The 24,856-nt window shown below is 43.9% G+C and overlaps 1 protein-coding gene across 1 annotated transcript in view; it reads right to left on the bottom strand.

The window, feature by feature from the left end:
- Nucleotides 1-24,856, bottom strand: part of LOC123491371 (dedicator of cytokinesis protein 1-like) — a 174,576-nt gene that overhangs the window by 97,400 nt on the left and 52,320 nt on the right. Inside the window, 2 exon segments of the mRNA XM_045221937.1 lie at nucleotides 2,328-2,428; nucleotides 10,432-10,510. Coding sequence (XP_045077872.1) covers nucleotides 2,328-2,428; nucleotides 10,432-10,510 — 180 coding nt within the window.

Below are 24,856 nucleotides of genomic sequence, written 5' to 3'. Positions count from 1 at the left end.
TATATAACAAAGTATTGAGAAACTTTTGTTATTGACCAAATACTAATTTTCCACCATAATTTGCAAATAAATTCATTAAAAATCCTACAATGTGATTTTCTGGAAAAAAAATTCATTTTGTCTGTCATAGTTGACGTGTACCTATGATGAAAACATTTTAAGTGGGAGAACTTGCACAATTGGTGGCTGACTAAATACTTTTTTCCCCCACTGTATCAACGAACTGGTGATGGCACTAGAACAGTCTGCAGCACCCGGCCTCACCCTACTAGAATCTGAAGACAAATGTCTACTGTTTGCTGATGATCTGGTGCTTCTGTCCCCAACTAGCAACACCTAGATCTTCTGCACAGATTCTGTCAGACCTGGGCCCTGACAGTAAATCTCAGTAAGACAAAAATAATGGTGTTCCAAAAAAGGTCCAGTTGCCAGGACCACAAATACAAATTCCATCTAGACACCGTTGCCCTAGAGCACACAAAAAACGATACATACCTCGGCCTAAACATCAGTGCCACAGGTAACTTCCACAAAGCTGTGAACGATCTGAGAGACAAGGCAAGAAGGGCCTTCTATGCCATCAAAAGGAATATAAAATTTGACATACCAATTAGGATCTGGCTAAAAATACTTGAATCAGTTATAGAACCCATTGCCCTTTATGGTTGTGAGGTCTGGGGTCCGCTCACCAACCAAGAATTCACAAAATGGGACAAACACCAAATTGAGACTATGCATATAATGCATGCAGAGCAGAATTAGGCCGATACCCGCTAATTATAAAAATCCAGAAAAGAGCCGTTAAATTCTACAACCACCTAACAGGAAGCGATTCCCAAACCTTCCATAACAAAGCCATCACCTACAGAGAGATGAACCTGGAGAAGAGTCCCCTAAGCAAGTTGGTCCTGGGGCTCTGTTCACAAACACAAACAGACCCCACAGAGCCCCATGACAGTAGATAGAGAGAGAGAGAGAGAGAGAGAGAGAGAGAGAGAGAGAGAGAGAGAGAGAGAGAGAGAGAGAGAGAGAGAGAGAGAGAGAGAGAGAGAGAGAGAGAGAGAGAGAGAGAGAGAGAAAAAAATAAGAGAGAGAGAGGGAGAGATGGAGAGGCCTAGAGAGAGAGAGAGAGAGAGAGAGAGAGAGAGAGAGAGAGAGAGAGAGGGAGAGAGAGAGGGAGGGAGAGATGGAGAGGCCTAGAGAGAGAGAGAGAGAGAGAGAGAGAGGGAGAGAAAAAAAGAGAGAGAGAGGGAGAGATGGAGAGGCCTAGAGAGAGAGAGAGCCCTAGAGGGAGAGACTCAGCTTTTGGCCCAGAAACATTTAACACACTTGGCTACATAACAGATTTCTGTTGACCTGACTATAAACTCTTTCTGCTGATGAAATACTTTTTGTGGATATAGAGTAGATAATGGATAGTAATTAAACTACTCTGATTCGCAGTTCGGAGAAATCTTATTATGAGCGAATTTCTGAAGATATGGCATAAATGAGTTCCATAGGAATACTGACTTAAGTATTTGAGTCGTCAGCCACCCACAGTTTTCTGTACAGAGTCACTAAATGAGATATGAAACTGTAATCTCACCACACCTTAATATCTAGCGTGGGATGAAATATAAAAAAGTATATTGGCTCTGAAAAGGTTGTGAGGACATAGCTATTGAATAGGTTAGAGCAGAGCCTTATATTGAGATCCAAGGCTCTGAGTTAGATTTACATTTGAGTCATTTAGCAGACACTCCTTTGCAGAGCGACTTCCATAGCGCATTCCTCTTAAGGTAGCTAGGCAATACAATCACATATCAGTCATAGCCAGTCAAATGTTTTCCTCAATAAAGCCGCTATCAGCAAAGTCAGTGCTCGTAAGAAAAGATAAGTGCAGGTCAGATCATTTAATCCTGAATTCAGCTTCTAGTAGGCCTCCCTGCCTTAGGCTGATCCCTGAGGTGTGAACACCATCTAAGTCCCACTACTCTACAAGCCCCAGGGAGAGAGACCTGGCTTGTTCTGAGTCTAACCAGCCCAGTCTAACAGCCTCCAGTGATGCTATAGGATGGTGATTATAAGCCCAGAGAGGCTCCTCAGTGGGGTAAATTCTTAAAGATCCCTAGTGTTTGAGAGTGAGTCTGTATACTACACTGTCCGTTGGGTAGCATGTGTATGTTTGTGTGTGTGTGTGTGTGTGTGTGTGTGTGTGTGTGTGTGTGTGTGTGTGTGTGTGTGTGTGTGTGTGTGTGTGTGTGTGTGTGTGTGTGTGTGTGTGTGTGTGTGTGTGTGTGTGTGTGTGTGTGTGTGTGTGTGAGAGACATTGGTAATGTACTCACGTCTGGAAGATCTTGGCTCGTTTGTCGCTGGAGAAGTTCTCAAGCTGCAAGGACTCCTGGGTAAGATACGCCACGGCAAGGTGGAAGTAGTTGTTCCACAGCTGAGAGGAGAGAGGGAGGAGAGGAGAGAGGGGAGAGGGGAGAGGAGAGAGGGGAGAGGAGAGAGGAGAGAGGGAGGAGATGAGAGGAGAGAGGGAGGAGAGAGGGGAGAGGGAGGAGAGGAGAGGGGGAGGAGATGAGAGGAGAGGAGAGGGAGTAGAGAGGGGAGAGAGGGGAGAGGGAGGAGAGGAGAGAGGGGAGAGGGAGAGAGAGGGGGAGAGGGAGGAGAGAGGAGAGAGGGAGGAGAGGAGAGAGGGAGGAGATGAGAGAGGGGAGAGGGAGTAGAGGAGAGGAGAGAGGGGAGAGGGAGGAGAGGAGAGAGGGGGGAGAGAGGGGAGAGGGAGGAGAGAGGAGAGAGGGAGGAGAGGAGAGAGGGAGGAGATGAGAGAGGGGAGAGGGAGTAGAGGAGAGGAGAGAGGGGAGAGGGAGGAGAGGAGAGAGGGGAGAGGGAGTAGAGAGGGGAGAGGGAGGAGAGAGGAGAGAGGGAGGAGAGGAGAGAGGGGAGAGGGAGTAGAGAGGGGAGAGGGAGGAGAGAGGAGAGAGGGAGAGGGAGTAGAGAGGGGAGAGGGAGGAGAGAGGAGAGAGGGAGGAGAGGAGAGAGGGGAGAGGGAGTAGAGAGGGGAGAGGGAGGAGAGAGGAGAGAGGGGAGAGGGAGTAGAGAGGGGAGATGGAGGAGAGAGGAGAGAGGGGAGAGGGAGGAGAGGAGAGAGGGAGGAGATGAGAGAGGGGAGAGGGAGTAGAGGAGAGGAGAGGAGAGGAGAGAGGGAGGAGATGAGAGAGGGGAGAGGGAGTAGAGAGGGGAGAGGGAGTAGAGAGGGGAGAGGGAGGAGATGAGAGAGGGGAGAGGGAGTAGAGAGGGGAGAGGGAGGAGAGAGGAGAGAGGGAGGAGAGGAGAGAGGGAGGAGATGAGAGAGGGAGGAGATGAGAGAGGGGAGAGGGAGGAGAGAGGAGAGAGGGAGGAGATGAGAGAGGGGAGAGGGAGTAGAGAGGGGAGAGGGAGGAGAGAGGAGAGAGGGAGGAGATGAGAGAGGGGAGAGGGAGTAGAGAGGGGAGAGGGAGGAGAGAGGAGAGAGGGGAGAGGGAGTAGAGAGGGGAGAGGGAGGAGAGGAGAGAGGGGAGAGGGAGGAGAGGAGAGGAGAGAGGGAGGAGATGAGAGAGGGGAGAGGGAGTAGAGAGGGGAGAGGGAGGAGATGAGAGAGGGGAGAGGGAGTAGAGAGGGGAGAGGGAGGAGATGAGAGAGGGGAGAGGGAGTAGAGAGGGGAGAGGGAGGAGAGAGGAGAGGGGAGGAGAGGAGAGAGGGAGGAGATGAGAGAGGGGAGAGGGAGTAGAGAGGGGAGAGGGAGGAGAGAGGAGAGAGGGAGGAGATGAGAGAGGGGAGAGGGAGTAGAGAGGGGAGAGGGAGGAGAGAGGAGAGAGGGAGGAGATGAGAGAGGGGAGAGGGAGTAGAGAGGGGAGAGGGAGGAGAGAGGGGAGAGGAGAGGGAGAGGAGAGGGAGGAGAGAGGGGAGAGGGAGGAGAGAGGAGATGAGAGAGGGGAGAGGGAGTAGAGAGGGGAGAGGGAGTAGAGAGGATGGTTAAGCATGGTTCAGTAGTGAAACAGCACAGCAGAGCTGCAGACTAGAGTTAGCCTGGTCCCAGATATGTTTGTCTCCAGATCAAGGGTCATTGTTGACTATACAGCACAAACAGACCTGAGACCAGGCTAGTAATGTCTTAGACACTAAAACAGTTTTGATAGGAGGGTTGTATTTGGAGGCTGTTCCATTACAAGTAGTGGATGGTGATTTGACACCAAGCCCAGAGAGAGAGAGAGAGAGAGAGAGAGAGAGAGAGAGAGAGAGAGAGAGAGAGAGAGAGAGAGGGACAGAGAGAGAGAGAGGGAAGCGAGAGAGAGAGAGAGAGAGAGAGCGAGAGCGCGAGAGAGAGAGCGAGAGAGAGAGAGAGTTCTCACAGCCATATACATTTTATCCTGAAGATATCCATAAACAATAAGCCCATTCTATATTAGACTCCACCCTTCAGACACTCACTTCCTTTATGCAAATACCCAGAGGCAGAAACACATGTGCACCAACACACAGAGACCACAACATGGATTAGATTCAGAGACACATTCATTCTATTAAGCAGTGGTGTAGCAAGACAAATTGTCCATGTGGCCTTTAGTTGTTGATTAAGATATTTAAAATAATAGAATTCAGCAGATAGTTTCAGTGTTATTACAATACTTTATTATAATGAATTCATGCCCTAAAGGCTTTTTTTAAAAGCTGGCGAGACCCTTGTCTGCAGTTAAATAGTTACCACCATTAAAATTCTTCCACATGCCACAGATTTTAAAAGTACGAAAAAGGAGCACCAATGCCTTCTAGAGAAGAGCAGGTAAAAATATTCTAAAATTGCTTTTTAAATCACAAAACCATTATACAGTCAATTAAGTGTCCCACTGTCAAGCGTTTTTATGCTAATTTCCTCTTAGCGCTGTACAGTACAACCCCTAGGAGCATTCGAATACTCCTCGAGTCCCAAAATGGCACCCTATGCTCTATTTAGTGCACTACCTTTGACCAGAGTTCTGGTCTAAAGTAGTGCACTACATAGGGAATAGGGTGCCATTTGGGACGCAGTCTCTACTATTACAGCGCCTTCAGAAAGTATTCGAACCCCTTGACTTATTCCACATTTTGTTGCGTTCCAGCCTGAATTCAAAATCGATTAAATTGATTTATTTTCCTCACCCACCTACACACAATACCCCATAATGACAAGTGAAAACATGTTTTCAGAAATGTATTGAAAATGAAAATACAGAAATATGTCATTTACATACGTTTTCACACCCATGAGTCAATACATGCTAGTTCCATTTCAGCTTTTCATTTTTAATTAATTGGTAAAAATTTCTAAAAACATAATTCCACTTTGACATTATGGGGTATCGTGTGTATCTCAATGTAATCCATTTTAAAATCAGGCTCTTACAACAACATGTGGAAAAAGTCAAGGGGTGTGAATCCTTTCTGAAGACACTGTATATGACTCAGTGGGGGTGGTGAAGAGTGGCTCAGGCTGGCTGGAAATGGCACCCTACTTTTTTATTTCTTTTTATTTCACCTTTATTTAACCAGGTAAGCCAGTTGAGAACAAAGTTCTCATTTACAACTGCGACCTGGCCAAGATAAAGCAAAGCAGTGCGATAAAAACAACAACACAGAGTTACATATGGGGTAAACAAAACGTACAGTCAATAACACAATAGACAATCTATATACAGTGTGTGCAAATGTAGTAAGTTATGGAGGTAAGGCAATAAATAGGCTATAGTGCAAAATAATTACAATTTAGTATTAACACTGGAGAGATAGATGTGCAAGAGACGATGTGCAAATAGAGATACTGGGGTGCAAATGAGCAAAATAAATAACAATATGGGGATGAGGTAGTTGGGTGGGCTAATTTCAGATGGGCTGTGTACAGGTGCAGTGATCAGTAAGGTGCTCTGACAACTGATGCTTAAAGTTAGTGAGGGAGATAAGAGTCTCCAGCTTCAGAGATTTTTGTAGTTTGTTCCAGTCATTTGCAGCAGAGAACTGGAAGGAATTGCGGCCAAAAGAGGTGTTGGCTTTGGGGATGACCAGTGAGATATACCTGCAGGAGCGCAGACTACGGGTGGGTGTAGCTATGGTGACCAATGAGCTAAGATAAGGCGGGGATTTGCCTAGAAGTGATTTATAGATGACCTGGAGCCAGTGGGTTTGGCGACTAATATGTAGTGAGGGCCAGCCAACAAGAGCGTACAGGTCACAGTGGTGGGTAGTATATGGGGCTTTGGTGACAAAACGGATGGCACTGTGATAGACTACATCCAATTTGCTGAGTTGAGTGTTGGAAGCTATTTTGTAAATGACATCGCCGAAGTCAAGGATCGGTAGAATAGTCAGTTTTACGAGGGCATGTTTAGCAGCATGAGTGAAGGAGGCTTTGTTGCGAAACAGGAAGCCGATTCTAGATTTAACTTTGGATTGGAGATGCTTAATGGAGTCTGGAAGGAGAGTTTACGGTCTAACCAGACACCTAGGTATTTGTAGTTGTCCACATATTCTAAGTCAGACCCGCCGAGAGTAGTGATTCTAGTCGGGCGGGCGGGTGCAAGCAGCGTTCGATTGAAGAGCATGCATTTAGTTTTACTAGTGTTTAAGAGCAGTTGGAGGCTACTGAAGGAGTGTTGTATGGCATTGATGCTCGTTTGGAGGTTTGTTAACAGTGTCCAATGAAGGGCCAGATGTATACAAAATGGTGTCGTCTGCGTAGAGGTGGATCTGAGAGTCACCAGCAGCAAGAGCGACATCATTGATATACACAGAGAATAGAGTCGGCCCGAGAATTGAACCCTGTGGCACCCCCATAAAGACTGCCAGAGGTCCAGACAACAGGCCCTCCGATTTGACACATTGAACTGTATCTGAGAAGTAGTTGGTGAACCAGGCGAGGCAGTCATTAGAGAAACCAAGGCTATTTAGTCTGCCAATAAGAATGCGGTGGTTGACAGAGTCGAAAGCCTTGGCCAGGTCGATGAAGACGGCTGCATAGTACTGTCTGTTATCGATCGCGGTTATAATATCGTTTAGGACCTTGAGCGTGGCTGAGGTGCACCCATGACCAGCTCGGAAACCAGATTGCATAGTGGAGAAGGTACGATGGGATTCGAAGTGGTCGATGATCTGTTTGTTAACTTGGCTTTCAAATACTTTCGAAAGGCAGGGTAGGATGGATATAGGTCTGTAACAGTTTGGATCTAGAGTGTCACCCCCTTTGAAGAGGGGGATGACCGCGGCAGCTTTCCAATCTCTGGGGATCTCAGACGATACGAAAGAGAGGTTGAAAAGGCTAGTAATAGGGGTTGCGACAATTTCGGCTGCTAATTTTAGAAAGAAAGGGTCCAGATTGTCTAGCCCAGCTGATTTGTAGGGGTCCAGATTTTGCGGCTCTTTCAGGACATCAGCTGTCTGAATTTGGGTGAAGGAGAAGCGGGGGGGGGCATGGGCAAGTTGCAGCGGAGGGTGCAGAGCTGGTGGCCGGGGTATGGGTAGCCAGGTGGAAAGCATGGCCAGCCGTAGCAAAATGCTTATTGAAATTCTCGATTATCGTAGATTTATCGGTGGTGACAGAAATTTGCATCCTGTAGCACTAACTCCAAAAAGTTTTGGGACACTGTAAAGTCCATGGAGAATAAAAGCACCTCCTCCCCGCTACCCACTGCACTGAGGCTAGGTTTACAGTGTCCCAATACTTTACAGTGTCCCAATACTTTTTGGAGTTAGTGCTACAGGATGCAAATTTATGTTTGAAAAAGCTAGCCTTTGCTTTCCTAACTGTTGTGTATATTGGTTCCTGACTTCCCTGAAAAGTTGCATATCGCGGGGGCTGTTCGATGCTAATGCAGTACGCCACAGGATGTTTTTGTGCTGGTCAAGGGCAGTCAAGTCTGGGGTGAACCAGGGGCTATATCTGTTCTTAGTTCAGAATTTTTTGAATTGGGCATGTTTATTTAGGATGGAGAGGAAAGCACTTTTGAAGAACATCCAGGCATCCTCTACTGACAGAATGAGGTCAATATCCATCCAGGATACCCGGGCCAGGTCAATTAGAAAGGCCTGCTCGCTGAAGTGTTTTAGGGAGCGTTTGACAGTGATGAGGGTGGGCGTTGACTGCGGACCCATTATGGCCGCAGGCAATGAGGCAGTGATCGCTGAGATCCTGGTTGAAGACAGCGGAGGTGTATTTAGAGGGTAAATTAGTCAGGATGATATCAAATCAAATTTTATTGGCCACATGCGCCGAATACAACAGGTGCAGACATTACAGTGAAATGCTTACTTACAGCCCTTAACCAACAGTGCATATACAGAATTTAAAATGGTTAAATTTAGATTTTGTGTCACTACAAAGATACAGGCGTCCTTGCTAACTCAGTTGCTGGAGAGGAAAGAAAACGCTCAGGGATTTCACCATGAGGCCAATGATGACTTTAAAACAGTTAGAGTTTAATGACTGTGATAGGAGAAAACTGAGAATGGATCAACGACATCGTAGTTAATCCATAATATTAAGTGAAAAAGGAAGCCTGTAGGGAATAAAAATATTCCAAAACATGCATCCTGTTTGCAACAAGGCGCTAAAGTAATACTGCAAAGAACGTGGTAAAGCAATTCACTTTTTGTCCTGAATACAAAGTGTTATGTTTGGGCCAAATCCAACACAACACATTACTGAATACTTAGTGGATGCATCATGTTATGGGTATGCTTGTAATCGTTAAGGACTAGGGGAGTTTTTGAGGATAAAAATAAACGGAATAGAGCTAAGCACAAGCAAAATCCTAGAGGAAAATCTGTTTCAGTCTGCTTTCCACCAGACACTAAGAGATTAATTCACCTTTCAGCAGGACAATAACCTACAACACAAGGCCAAATCTACACTGGAGTTGTTTACCAAGAAGACAGTGAATGTTCCTGAGTAGCCGAGTTACAGATTACTTGAGAATCTATGGAAAGACCTGAAAATGGTTGCTAACCATGATCAACAACCAATTTGACAGAGCTTAAAGAATTTTGAAAATAATAAAATAATAATAATAATATAATAGTGGACAAATATTACACAATCCAGGTGCAGAAAGATCTTAGAGACTTTCCCAGAAACACTCACAGCTGTAATGACTGCCAAAGGTGCTTCTACAAAGTATTGACTCAGAGGTGTGAATACTTATGCAAATGAGATATTTATATCAATTAGAAAACATTTCTAAAAACATGTATTCACTTTGTCATTATTGTGTGTAGATGGGTGAGAGAGAAAAATATATATTGAATCCAGGCTGTAACACAACAAAAATGTGGAATAAGGGGAATTAATCCTTTCTGAAGACACTGTATATAATACCCTGTCCCCTGACTGTCCCCGTCTCTGTCTGTGAATCCTTTCTGAAGACACTGTATATAATACCCTGTCCCCCTGACTGTCCCCGTCTCTGTCAGTGAATACTTTCTGAAGACACTGTATAATACCCTGTCCCCTGACTGTCCCCGTCTCTGTCAGTGAATCCTTTCTGAAGACACTGTATATAATACCCTGTCCCCTGACTGTCCCCGTCTCTGTCAGTCTCTAAGGTAATCCACATCTGTGATCTGGTTTTAAAATTAGTATATCTAGTGGAAATTAATGATGATATATATGGAGGTAGTTTTAAAAGAAGTGCTTTATAAATAAACAAGAGAGCATGTTGCTCTCGCCTCACAGATAGAGAGGCCCAACCCACATGTTGATATAGGAAACAGTGATGAGTTTTGTAACTATCACCCGTGATAAACCTGAGTGCACAATGGTAAATAGCATCCAGTGGTTTTAATGTGTTTGCCGATGCATGCATATAGATAATATCACCATCATCTAAAACGGACATAAAAGTAGCCTGCACAATTTGTTTTCTATTTACGGAGGACAGGCAAGCCCTGTTTCTGTAAAGGAACCCTATCTTGAATTTGAGCTTTTTTTTCCCCCAATTCAGTAACATGTTTTTTAAAAGAAAGCCTATCATCTAACCATATCCCTAAGTATTTATATGCAGAGACCTGTTTGATTTGAGTACCATCCAAGCTAGTGATTACAAAAGTGTTTCTAATTGAGAGTTTAGACCTAGAAAAAAACATGACATTTGTTTTCTTAGCGTTTAAAACAAGTTTAAGGTGTAAAAGAGACCCCTGTAGTATCCTAAAATCAGACTCAGTATTCAACTAGTCTAGTTCAGCTCTCCTAATACAATGAAAGACTGTTGAAAGAAGACTCTAAATAAACATAGATTTGACATTAGATTGAAATAATTCAACCAGTCTTCAGGTCTGGCAGATTTCCTGGTGGAGTAACAGTCTTCAGGTCTGGCAGGTTTCCTGGTGGAGTAACAGTATTTATTTTTACAAACCTGAGGCTTTATAGAGTGGTGACCTTACCTGCAGCTCAAAGTTGGTCTGATCCAGGAACTTCTTGTTTAACACGGCTGCATACTGATTAATGGCCCTCAGGAACACTCTGAAAGAGATCAGAGACATCTGGTTTAGATCCATACTGATTAATGGCCCTCAGGAACACTGAAAGAGATCAGAGAGGCATCTGGTTTAGATCCATACTGATTAATGGCCCCCAGGAACACTGAAAGAGATCAGAGAGACATCTGGTTTAGATCCTGTCCTAGTATTGACGAGAGAAGCTGTTGTTTAAAATGAGGTATTTAGAAGGCATTTCCCCTCTATTGTCCTATAATGGAGAAGGTTTGACAGTCAGTACCACTTGATGTTAATGCTAGATGTGTATTCCTCGTTGAAAACAAACAGGCTCTTGATCTTGATAAGCCTAGGCTATATTCTAAAGCTTTTAGATCTTGATAAGTCTAGGCTATATTCTAAAGCTTTTAGATCTTGATAAGTCTAGGCTATATTCTAAAGCTTTTAGATCTTGATAAGCCTAGGCTATATTCTAAAGCTTTTAGATCTTGATAAGTCTAGGCTATATTCTAAAGCTTTTAGATCTTGATAAGCCTAGGCTATATTCTAAAGCTTTTAGATCTTGATAAGTCTAGGCTATATTCTAAAGCTTTTAGATCTTGATAAGTCTAGGCTATATTCTAAAGCTTTTAGATCTTGATAAGCCTAGGCTATATTCTAAAGCTTTTAGATCTTGATAAGCCTAGGCTATATTCTAAAGCTTTTAGATCTTGATAAGTCTAGGCTATATTCTAAAGCTTTTAGATCTTGATAAGTCTAGGCTATATTCTAAAGCTTTTAGATCTTGATAAGCCTAGGCTATATTCTAAAGCTTTTAGATCTTGATAAGCTTAGGCTATATTCTAAAGGTTTGATATTTGATATATTCAGAAGGCTGGTTAGATAATAACCCTCCATGAGCATCAGTTCATATACTGGCTATAAAACCTGTGTAATGGAAAAGCGTGTCCTTAAAATATGCTTAGCATTATTGAGTTGTGAGCAGTTAACAGACTGTGTCAGCATATGGCTGTCTACAGAACGCCGTATTACAGTGGAGCTAGAACATAATACCCAGAACAGAAACTTGAATAAGGAATGACACAGTAGATCAAGTTAAATCACCGTGCTAACGCTCAGACAGCAGGAGAACATTACCAGGAACACAAATGATGGCACTGGTCCACTTAAGACAAATGAGGACTGTTCTGAACACTGGGAGAAATGGGAGACCGTCTCAAACGCTGGTCCACTAGGCTAAATCACCACATCATCACTAGGCTCCACTCCCACCCTGCATATCACCACATCATCACTAGGCTCCACTCCCACCCTACATATCACCACATCATCACTAGGCTCCACTCCCACCCTACATATCACCACATCATCACTAGGCTCCACTCCCACCCTACATATCACCACATCATTACTAGGCTCCACTCCCACCCTACATATCACCACATCATTACTAGGCTCCACTCCCACCCTACATATCACCACATCATCACAAGGCTCCACTCCCACCCTACATATCACCACATCATCACTAGGCTCCACTCCCACCCTACATATCACCACATCATCACTAGGCTCCACTCCCACCCTACATATCACCACATCATCACAAGGCTCCACTCCCACCCTACATATCACCACATCATCACTAGGCTCCACTCCCACCCTACATATCACCACATCATCACTAGGCTCCACTCCCACCCTACATATCACCACATCATTACTAGGCTCCACTCCCACCCTACATATCACCACATCATTAATAGACTCCACTCCCACCCTACATATCACCACATCATTACTAGGCTCCACTCCCACCCTACATATCACCACATCATCACTAGGCTCCACTCCCACCCTACATATCACCACATCATCACTAGGCTCCACTCCCACCCTACATATCACCACATCATCACTAGGCTCCACTCCCACCCTACATATCACCACATCATTACTAGGCTCCACTCCCACCCTACATATCACCACATCATCACTAGGCTCCACTCCCACCCTGCATATCACCACATCATTACTAGGCTCCACTCCCACCCTACATATCACCACATCATTAATAGACTCCACTCCCACCCTACATATCACCACATCATCACTAGGCTCCACTCCCACCCTACATATCACCACATCATCACTAGGCTCCACTCCCACCCTACATATCACCACATCATCACTAGGCTCCACTCCCACCCTACATATCACCACATCATCACTAGGCTCCACTCCCACCCTACATATCACCACATCATCACTAGGCTCCACTCCCACCCTACATATCACCACATCATCACTAGGCTCCACTCCCACCCTACAGAACATCAGGACGTGTGTTCAGCCATTAGGCTACAACCTATACACGCTACAGTATAGATTGGGTCTGTTTCATCTCCCACCAAACTGGTCCATTTTCTAGAATGTTGTCTATTTTAAGTTCAACGATTCGATCAAAAAGATGAATGTGTTTTGTTGTAAGGGATTCATATTTGAGTTTAACCTGTGAATGACAAATCACCAGTTTGCAATGCAAAAGGCAATTACAAAAGACTGAGAGTCCAAATTCCCCGGATGAATGAAGTGATGACAAGTAATTTCCCATTAATCTCAGGTAATGGGTTGTTTTTCTGCTATGTCAATCTTCTTCATTTTCTGCAGCGTGAAAAAATTTGGATAAATCTCTAGTGGCATGGACTGTAGATCGCTGTGAGACAGACAGATAATGGGAATGAACTGTCATCAGGGCTCACAGAAGACCTGGCTCACAAAGGTCAAGCAAGTGGGGGGGGGGGTAGATCACTACTGAGAATACTGTGTGTGTGTGTGTGTGTGTGTGTGTGTGTGTGTGTGTGTGTGTGTGTGTGTGTGTGTGTGTGTGTGTGTGTGTGTGTGTGTGTGTGTGTGTGTGTGTGTGTGTGTGTGTGTGTGTGTGTGTGTGTGTGTGTGTGTGTGTGTGTGTGTGTGTGTGTGTGTGTGTGTGTGTGTGTGTGTGTATTGTTAGAAAAAAACAGTCTGGATAAAACTGTGAGAAAGTGATTGAGAGAGACTGTGTTCACTCACATACTGTAATACAAGGCACATCCAGGGGGTAGGCTAGAGAACACAGAATAAAGCCATTTTCCTTTTTTTACAATCCATGATCTTGACAGTCTAACTGATGACAGAGTCGGAGCAGATCTCTTTGCTAATGCCACGTTTGACCTCGATTGTGAATTCGCGCGATCTCAGCCTATTCAAAAAGGGGGCCTGCCGTTAACCGCTGATCAGCCAAATGCTCATTATAGATTATTATGACAAAAGAGACATCTGAACAGCCCCATAGGCCGCCGGCAGTGTCACTTATTTTTTGTGTGCCAATTTTAACCAGCCCACCCAACTAAAATATGGTCCGGTTTGCCAGAATTGCCAGATGGCCAATCTGGATTTCCAGCAGGCTTTAGGGGTACTACAGTGTTTATTCACCTCAGGGAACATAGTACAGCAGTCAAGGGGAACCTAATCGGAAATGAAGGTGACAAAAGGTTGGATAATATCTTTATGAGGCTCGTCTTAGATTCCCTCAACTATTCTGTACAATCAGTTTTACTCCATATCTAGCTGAGATGTTCTCAGTAACGTATGACATAGTCAGTGATGTTCTCAGTAACGTTTGACAGTCAGTGATGTTCTCAGTAACGTTTGACATAGTCAGCGATGTTCTCAGTAACATGTGACATAGTCAGCGATGTTCTCAGTAACGTTTGACAGTGTCAGCGATGTTCTCAGTAACGTATGACATAGTCAGAGATGTTCTCAGTAACGTATGACAGTCAGTGATGTTCTCAGTAACGTTTGACAGTGTCAATGATGTTCTCGGTAACGTTTGACAGTGTCAATGATGTTCTCAGTAACATTTGACAGTGTCAGTGATGTTCTCAGTAACGTTTGACATAGTCAGCGATGTTCTCAGTATCGTTTGACAGTGTCAATGATGTTCTCAGTAACGTTTGACAGTGTCAATGATGTTCTCAGTAACATTTGACAGTGTCAGTGATGTTCTCAGTAACGTTTGACATAGTCAGTGATGTTCTCAGTAACGTTTGACAGTGTCAGTGATGTATTCAGTAATGTTTGACAGTGTCAGCGATGTTCTCAGTAACGTTTGACATAGTCAGCGATGTTCTCAGTAACGTTTGACAGTCAGCGATGTTCTCAGTAACGTTTGACAGTGTCAGTGATGTTCTCAGTAACATTTGACATAGTCAGAGATGTTCTCAGTAACGTATGACAGTCAGTGATGTTCTCAGTAACGTTTGACATAGTCAGCGATGTTCTCAGTAACGTTTGACAGTCAGCGATGTTCTCAGTAACGTTTGACAGTGTCAATGATGTTCTCAGTAACGTTAGACAGTGTCAATGATGTTCTCAGTAACATTTGACAGTGTCAGTGATGTTCTCAGTAACGTTTGACATAGTCAGCGATGTTCTCAGTATCGTTTGACAGTGTCAATGATGTTCTCAGTAACGTTTGACAGTGTCAATAATGTTCTCAGTATCGTTTGACAGTGTCAATGATGTTCTCAGTAACGTTTGACAGTGTCAATAATGTTCTCAGTAACATTTGACAGTGTCAGTGATGTTCTCAGTAACGTTTGACATAGTCAGTGATGTTCTCAGTAACGTTTGACAGTGTCAGTGATGTATTCAGTAATGTTTGACAGTGTCAGCGATGTTCTCAGTAACGTTTGACATAGTCAGCGATGTTCTCAGTAACGTTTGACATAGTCAGCGATGTTCTCAGTAACGTTTGACAGTGTCAGTGATGTTCTCAGTAACGTTTGACAGTGTCAGTGATGTTCTCAGTATCATTTGACAGTGTCAGCGTCGTTCTCAGTAACGTTTGACATAGTCAGCGATGTTCTCAGTAACGTTTGACAGTGTCAGTGATGTTCTCAGTAACGTTTGACAGTGTCGGTGATGTTCTCAGTAACATTTGACAGTGTCAGTGATGTTCTCAGTAACATTTGACAGTGTCAGTGATGTTCTCAGTAACATTTGACAGTGTCCGTGATGTTCTCAGTAACGTTTGACAGTCAGTGATGTTCTCAGTAACATTTGACAGTGTCAGTGATGTTCTCAGTAACGTTTGACAGTCAGCGATGTTCTCAGTAACGTTTGACAGTCAGCGATGTTCTCAGTAACGTTTGACAGTCAGTGATGTTCTCAGTAACATTTGACAGTGTCAGTGATGTTCTCAGTAACGTTTGACAGTCAGTGATGTTCTCAGTAATGTTTGACATTCAGTGATGTTCTCAGTAACGTTTGACAGCCAGTGATGTTCTCAGTAACGTTTGACAGTCAGTGATGTTCTCAGTAACATTTGACAGTGTCAGTGATGTTCTCCGTAACGTTTGACAGTCAGCGATGTTCTCAGTAACGTTTGACAGTCATTGATGTTCTCAGTAACGTTTGACATAGTCAGTGATGTTCTCAGTAACGTTTGACAGTCATTGATGTTCTCAGTAATGTTTGACAGTCAGTGATGTTCTCAGTAACATTTGACAGTCAGTGATGTTCTCAGTAACGTTTGATAGTCAGTGATGTTCTCAGTAACGTTTGACATAGTCAGCGATGTTCTCAGTAACGTTTGACATAGTCAGTGATGTTCTCAGTAATGTTTGACATAGTCAGCGATGTTCACAGTAACGTTTGACATAGTCAGCGATGTTCACAGTAACGTTTGACATAGTCAGCAATGTTCTCAGTAACGTTTGACAGTCAGTGATGTTCTCAGTAACGTTTGACATAGTCAGTGATGTTCTCAGTAACGTTTGACAGTCAGTGATGTTCTCAGTAACGTTTGACAGTCAGTGATGTTCTCAGTAACGTTTGACATAGTCAGTGATGTTCTCAGTAACGTTTGACAGTCAGCGATGTTCTCAGTAACGTTTGACAGTCAGCGATGTTCTCAGTAACGTTTGACAGTCAGTGATGTTCTCAGTAACGTTTGACAGTCAGCGATGTTCTCAGTAACGTTTGACAGTCAGCGATGTTCTCAGTAACGTTTGACAGTCAGTGATGTTCTCAGTAACGTTTGACAGTCAGCGATGTTCTCAGTAACGTTTGACAGTCAGCGATGTTCTCAGTAACGTTTGACAGTGTCAGTGATGTTCTCAGTAACGTTTGACAGTCAGTGATGTTCTCAGTAACGTTTGACAGTCAGTGATGTTCTCAGTAACGTTTGACATAGTCAGCGATGTTCTCAGTAACGTTTGACAGTCAGTGATGTTCTCAGTAACGTTTGACATAGTCAGCGATGTTCTCAGTAACGTTTGACAGTCAGCGATGTTCTCAGTAACGTTTGACATAGTCAGCGATGTTCTCAGTAACGTTTGACAGTCAGTGATGTTCTCAGTAACGTTTGACATAGTCTGACAATCTTTCAAAATTCAATGAGGGAGTGATCCAATATCCTAGTGTTCACATTCACATGTGGCTGAAGGTGACCTCAAATGTACAGTGTGATCTAGACCTCTGTTCAACCCTGCCTGAGAGAAACTAGGTTAGCTAGGTCTCCCTCTCCCAGCCCCTCAGGGTGACAGCCCTAGTATCTAAGACGTCAGTCAGATGTCAGTATTCCCCAACACGTATAATGGACTGAAAAGGTTGTCTTCTCTCCAGTAGCTTATATAGAATAAGACTCACTGACTCTCTGCACCTTAGCTCACTCACTCACACACACACACAGATATACACTTCAGTGATAATGCCAGAGAAGACGGTGTTTGGAGGATATACTGGCATCGATGTTGTCAGGGCCGAGACAAAGTACATAACACTAATAAAACTTGAAAGACCACTTCTGACGTGCGGTATCCAAGGCTACAAGGCATTTCCCAATCATACAATATTCATGCCTTATCCAAGGCTAACCTGAGCGTGCTACATATCAGGAGTCCCCTTAGTCAGCCTGAACGTTATCCAAGGCTAACCTGAGCGTGCTACATATCAGGAGTCCCCTTAGTCAGCCTGAACGTTATCCAAGGCTAACCTGAGCGTGCTACATATCAGGAGTCCCCTTAGTCAGCCTGAACGTTATCCAAGGCTAACCTAAGCGTGCTACATATCAGAGTCCCCTTAGTCATTAAGCACACAGGTGAACTGTTTTAGAGAACCTCCAGACAACCTTTAGATGATCACGTCTCCAGCTTTAACCTCGGTGGAGGAGACTCCTGAAACACCCCCTCTAAGCACACATCCAGCAGCAGCCTGTGATCACATTACTAAAGCCCAGTCTCCCTGAGCTGAGCTGGGTCTCCCTCTCTCCTCTTCCCTACTCCACACCTCACTCAATTTTCTGCAGCTGTGACCATGCCAATATAGATGATAGGCTTAGTGCCAGCCGGGGGTAATGGTAAAAGTGTGTTTCCATCCATTGCACCTGTCCCCTGAGAAATATTACTGCTTTATATTGGACATCTACCTGGATGGATGCCCACAGCAGTCCCTTGGACTGGACTGGCCCAGTCAACTAAACTGTGCAGTTTACACTTGGTCCGCATATCAAAATCAAATCACAGTTTATTCTTTTGATATTTTCACTGCACTGGTGAGAGGAGAGCTCCCAAGTATGCATTTCATTGTAGCATGGTATAAACGGTACAACTCTCCTCTCACCAGTGCAGTGAAGATATCAACATAATACGTTATTTAAAAAAATAGCTGTTAATGATCAGCTGTTGTGATGTCATCATGACCCGGATGTTAATATTCAGCTTCTGGGACATCATCATGACCCGGATGTTAATGATCAGCTGTTGTGATGTCATCATGACCCGGATGTTAATGATCAGCTGTTGTTTTGACACTGTATTGATGCATCAGTTCATCATGACCCTGATGTTTTATTACTGAGTCATTGTGATACATAGACAGGCAGCACACGTGGTGAATAATCACATTAAAACAGAGCTACAGTTATCTCTCTCTCTCTCTCTCTCTCTCTGTCTGTCTGTCTGTGTGTCTAGTTTGGCTCTCACAGTACACCGTGTGAGTAGAGTAACGATGTAACTGAATGGCTCAGAGTACTGCAGAAGTCCTGGAGCAGAAACCCAATAGAAGTCCAACTAAACCCTCTAGGCTAGGTCACTCAGTGGGGTGGGTTCTGAGATCAGAAACCCAATGAAGTCCAACTAAACCCTCTAGGCTAGGTCACTCAGTGGGGTGGGTTCTGAGATCAGAAACCCAATGAAGTCCAACTAAACCCTCCAGGCTAGGTCACTCAGTGGGGTGGGTTCTGAGATCAGAAACCCAATGAAGTCCAACTAAACCCTCCAGGCTAGGTCACTCAGTGGGGTGGGTTCTGAGATCAGAAACCCAATGAAGTCCAACTAAACCCTCCAGGCTAGGTCACTCAGTGGGGTGGGTTCTGAGATCAGAAACCCAATGAAGTCCAACTAAACCCTCCAGGCTAGGTCACTCAGTGGGGTGGGTTCTGAGAGAGATACAGTACACTACTACTGACCAATAAACACATTTCAAGAGGCATAATGCTGCACTTCTGCTACTCAACCACACACACAAGTGAAACATTTGGATACATCTCAAACGGCATTGACACGCACACACTCACACTTTAATTGGCTGTTACAGACAGGCAAGCAGGAGTTCGTTGGTGAGATCATCCTGCCATTAACATTAGAAAAGCCTTGCCTCCAGAACCCCTTCCAACCAAAGTCTTCTGGACGGCAACATTATAACAAACTGCATTTCACGCATGCTATCACAAAATGAAGGTCTTAGGTAACATTAGAATATAAAAATATAACGTTTTTCAAAGAACAGAATACAATTGCCATTAGTTTATATAACTGTAGGCTATATGTACTAACGAACAACCACTAAAACACCACAATTCAAGTGTTGAAATCCATTCAATAAACACCATCACAAAGATATTCATTAATTCTTTAAGGGCAGGTCTTAAGGAACATTATGAATTTAAGAAAATTAATTTCAAAAGAACAGAAAGGCATATGTTGAGTTTAAATATGTGACTCGTTTCAGGAAACTAGGCGTATGTCGCGTGTCACTACTTCACAGGAGAGCCATTTGAACGTAAACTTCTTCTTTTTTTTAATCAACATGCGTTTTTTGGCAGAAATGCCTTCTGGAACATGTGACCTTTCATGTGCCTTAATAACAAACTTGTATGCCATCTGTAAATACGAATACAATTGTTAAATTACGAGCCTAGTTGGTTTAGCCACGGAAAAAGACAGCAACCTTCCCGCTAGCCATGATTGGCTGATATAATGAGTGGGCTGGACATGCCGAGAGATGAGTTCGGATTGGTCTGCCATGTAGCAGGCTTCTGTCTATTTGAGCTGGTCAGTCAGTATGTGTAGGTATCACGTAGTAAAACTGCATAAGTGTTGCTCTCCACTTTCTGGAGGACCGAGTTTTGAAATCAGTGGAATATGATGGCTAAGGATAAGGAGAAAACACCTGTATCTAGATTTCATCTTCAAACTAAGGGCAACCATGGCATCTGTGACAGAGAGGGAGACGCGTCCATCCATGGATACGAGTAAGATAGTCTAGCTAGCTACATTTTTCAGATACGCGTTTCTAATTTTGTCAGAAAGTCGTTTTCATTTCAAGTTAAAGTGTACTGTTAGCTAGCTAGCTAACGTTACGTGTATGATCTGTGTAGTCATATTATTCATATCTCAGAGCCATTTGCATTGCTAGTTATAGCCTAATGTTAGCTAGCTAACATTGAACCTGGTTGGTTAGCTACCTGCAGATTCATGCAGGGTAGTAACGTCATGAGTTGGGGTTATGGTTCATTGTTTAGCTAGCTACGTCTTAACGAAAGACTCCACTATGCAAGTAACCATTTCAATAGAATGTTCATGATGTCACTGCGACAACTAGCTCTGGCTATCTACTCCGATTTCAGAGCACTCTCGCCAGAGCGCAGAATAACTGACAAATGTCTGAACGCTCAACACCCGTTGAATATGGCTGGTGTCAGTAAACGTTGGCAAAAAAGCGTAATTAAATTGTTGCCAGCAGCACAGTTGCAGTCACCAATGCTCTGGATAACATTAAAAAAAGCCTAACCAGCTCTGCTAGGGCGCGTAAAATGGTCATAGTGAGCTGTTCTCTCATTTGTGTCTGGAAGTAGCTTGCAAGCTAGTCAACGTTAGCCACTTAGCTTGGGTGCTTGACTGCTGTTGTTAGGATAGAACGCTCGGATCAACACTACTCCTCGGCCGGAGTTTCCAGTGTGCACTCTGAACGCTCATTAAAGAGATGGGCGGGGCTAAAGCTTAAGAGGGTGTGAACGATGCTGAATGGGTGTAGACAAAGAAGAGCTATCCAGTAGGTGTACCAAAACATTCAAAGGCCATTTTCTCAAAAGTGAGGTTACAAGTTTATCAACTTTCAAAGCAGAATTACTTTCCCATTGTTCCTCAACTGTAGCGTATGATATACAATTTTCTAGCTCTCTCTACTTTTATCCAATGTAGAAAACACAATTTCAAATATTGCTACATATGACTGAATCGAGCCGGTCGGTCACATATATTACTGTGCTTTGAGTGTTGCACGTGCACACTGGGATCTTCAAAAAGATATACAGCTGCACCATCGAGAGCATCTTGACTGGCTGCATCACTGCTTGGTATGGCAAATGCACCGCCCTTGACTGCAAAGCGCTACAGAGGGTGAGCTCCCAGCCATCCAGGACCTCTATATCAGGCGGTGTCAGAGGAAGGCCCGAAAAATTGCCAAAGACTCACCTACCCAAGCCATAGACTGTTCACTCTGCTACCATCCGGAAAAGCGGTACCGGAGCATCGGCTCTCGGACCAAAAGGCTCGAGACAGATTCTACCCCAAGCCATAAGACTGCTAAATAGCCAGACTGCTAAATAGTCAATTAATGGTACCCAGATTATCTGCACTGAATCGATCTTGCACTGAAAACGCATTCCATTTAATTTCCCTGTCGCTGTGTCAATTCCAATCTGCGCTGTTCATCAGATTCTTCATATAGAATTTAACGTTGATAATATTCTCACCCATTAGACTACTGTCAATTTAATCGTGCCTTTAGGCTAACGCTATTATTATAAGTGTGACATTAGTTTCTATATAGTTTAGGTGTGGTTTAGTTGGACCATCATCAGCTGTGCAGGCTGACTGCCAGTGAATGACATGGCAGGGGGGGAAAAAATGACATGCCTTTCCTAAAACGGCTTATAACACAAATTATGTTTGTGATATTGAGATTATAACAACAGTGTGTTACATAGATTTATTTAGGAAACGTCACATTCGTTTTGAGTCAATATGACGTTCTCGGCTCTCCTAATGTTAAAGTATAAAATATTCCCCTCTCTCTCTACTCTGAGATAGTCCTATCATAAGGCCATTCAAATCATTTAAAATCTCTCAAAGTTCATTCAGTGAGCTACAGAATAATGACTGAATACAACACTGTAGACTACAGAGAGAGAGAGAGACGGTCTCTCTGCAGTAGGTCTATAATAATGATTGAATACAACACTGTAGACTACAGAGAGAGAGACGGTCTCTCTGCAGTAGGTCTATAATAATGATTGAATACAACACTGTAGACTACAGAGAGGGAGACGGTCTCTCTGCAGTAGGTCTATAATAATGATTGAATACAACACTGTAGACTACAGAGAGGGAGACGGTCTCTCTGCAGTAGGTCTATAAGTGTAATAATTCATTAATAATGTTCAGACACAACATTCATCAGATTATATAAAGAAATACATACTTCAACTGTTCCGTTGCTTGATAAACCATTAAACAAATGTAATAAAACACTGCAAACATTGTTTATCCAACAAAGGCCCCTCCATCACAATAACGGTCTCCTTATGCAGTAAATGATCCTATCATTTACTGGAAAATACCTACTTATATTGTCTTGGAATGACTAACGAGAATACAGTACAAGAGCACACACACACACACACACACACACACACACACACACACACACACACACACACACACACACACACACACACACACACAGACACACACAGACACACACAGACACACACAGACACACACAGACACACACAGACACACACAGACAGAGAGAGAGACACACACAGTTAAGGGATATATGTATCTATCTTCAATACTCTCTCCAGCTTGCATTATTAAACAAGGACATCTACCAAGGGGAAGCAGCTCTGATGCTCTGCTGCCTTCCTACATCTACCAACAGGAAGCAGCTCTGATGCTCTGCTGCCTTCCTACATCTGCCAACAGGAAGCAGCTCTGATGCTCTGCTGCCTTCCTACATCTGCCAACAGGAAGCAGCTCTGATGCTCTGCTGCCTTCCTACATCTACCAACAGGAAGCAGCTCTGATGCTCTGCTGCCTTCCTACATCTACCAACAGGAAGCAGCTCTGATGCTCTGCTGCCTTCCTACATCTACCAACAGGAAGCAGCTCTGATGCTCTGCTGCCTTCCTACATCTACCAACAGGAAGCAGCTCTGATGCTCTGCTGCCTTCCTACATCTGCCAACAGGAAGCAGCTCTGATGCTCTGCTGCCTTCCTACATCTGCCAACAGGAAGCAGCTCTGATGCTCTGCTGCCTTCCTACATCTGCCAACAGGAAGCAGCTCTGATGCTCTGCTGCCTTCCTACATCTGCCAACAGGAAGCAGCTCTGATGCTCTGCTGCCTTCCTACATCTGCCAACAGGAAGCAGCTCTGATGCTCTGCTGCCTTCCTACATCTGTGCCAGCCTTGCTAGCTCCCATTATGATATACAGCGCCCTCCGTAACTATTGGGACAGGGAAATTTTTTTTCTTCTTTTGGCTCTATACTCCAGAAGTTAGGCGCACAAATATCATACCCCTCCAAAAATGCTAACCTCCCTGTTATTGTAATAGTGAGAGGTTAGCATGTCTTGGGGTATGATATTTGTGCGTTTAACTTTCTCACTCATCATTATTCACGATTCATTCAGGATTATCTGTAACCATGGTAGCGTCCACATTAATGTAGAAACGTTTACACACATTCTGTTATTATTTACAATAAAAATGACTCCAAAATGACAACACATTATTTACCATTCATTTCTATTGGGCACATAATAATCTGAAACACAACCAAAAACAAAACAGCCAATGCATCAAGCATATTTGTAGAGTCAAAAGCTGAGAAGATGGCGCCGGAGGAGATAGCTGCCGTTTTACGGCCCTATAACCAATTGTGCTATTATGTGTGTTTTTTCACGTTATTTGTAGTTTATTCTGTACATAACGTTTCTGCCACCATCTCTTATGACCAAAAAAGAGCTTCTGGATATCAGGACAGCGATTACTCACCTCGTATTGGACCAATATTTTTTCTTAAATGAGTCGGACCCGAAGGATATTCTACAGACACCCGACAAGGCCCAAATCCCCATAAATCGCATGAGAAAGAGACGGAGATATCCTGGCGTAGTTCGGGGTGCCTTGTAAGGCTCCGGCGGCGAAGCGAGTAATCTGCCTCTTCCATCAGTCCTATCAGCCAACGTACAATCATTGGATAACAAAATGGACGACCTAAGACTAAGGTTATCCTACCAACGGGACATTAAAAACTGAAATATCTTATGTTTCACCGAGTCATGGCTGAGCAACGACATGGACAACATACAGCTAGCGGGCTATACGCTACATAGGCAGGATAGAACGGCTGACTCCGGTAAGACAAGGGATGGCGGTCTGTGTATATTTGTAAACAACAGCTGGTGCATAAAATCGAATAGTAAGGAAGTCTCGAGGTTTTCTCGCCTGAGGTAGAGTATCTCATGATAAGCTGTAGACCACACTATTTACCAAGAGAGTTTTCATCTATATTCTTCGTAGCTGTCTATCTACCACCACAAACCAATGCTGGCACTAAGACTGTATTCAACGATGACTATGTGATCACACTCTCCGTTGCCGATGTGAGTAAGACTTTTAAGCAAGTCAACATTTACAAGGCCGCAGGGCCAGACGGATTACCAGGACGTGTACTCTGAGCATGCGCTGACCAACTGGCAAGTGTCTTCACTGACATTTTCAACCTCTCCCTGACTGAGTCTGTAATACCAACATGTTTCAAGCAGACCACCATAGTCCCTGAGCCCAAGAACACTAAGGTAACCTGCCTAAATGACTACCGACCCGTAGCACTCACGTCTGTAGCCATGAAGTGCTTTGAAAGGCTGGTCATGGCTCACATCAACACCATTATCCCAGAAACCCTAGACCCACTCTAATTTGAATACCACCCCAACAGATCCACAGATGATGCAATCTCTATTGCACTCCACACTG

The sequence above is a fragment of the Coregonus clupeaformis genome, chromosome 1, assembly GCF_020615455.1.
Source record: "Coregonus clupeaformis isolate EN_2021a chromosome 1, ASM2061545v1, whole genome shotgun sequence".
Classification (NCBI taxonomy): domain Eukaryota; kingdom Metazoa; phylum Chordata; class Actinopteri; order Salmoniformes; family Salmonidae; genus Coregonus; species Coregonus clupeaformis.
The sequence above is the reverse complement of the archived record's forward strand: the minus strand, read 5'-3'. Positions and strand labels throughout refer to the sequence as shown.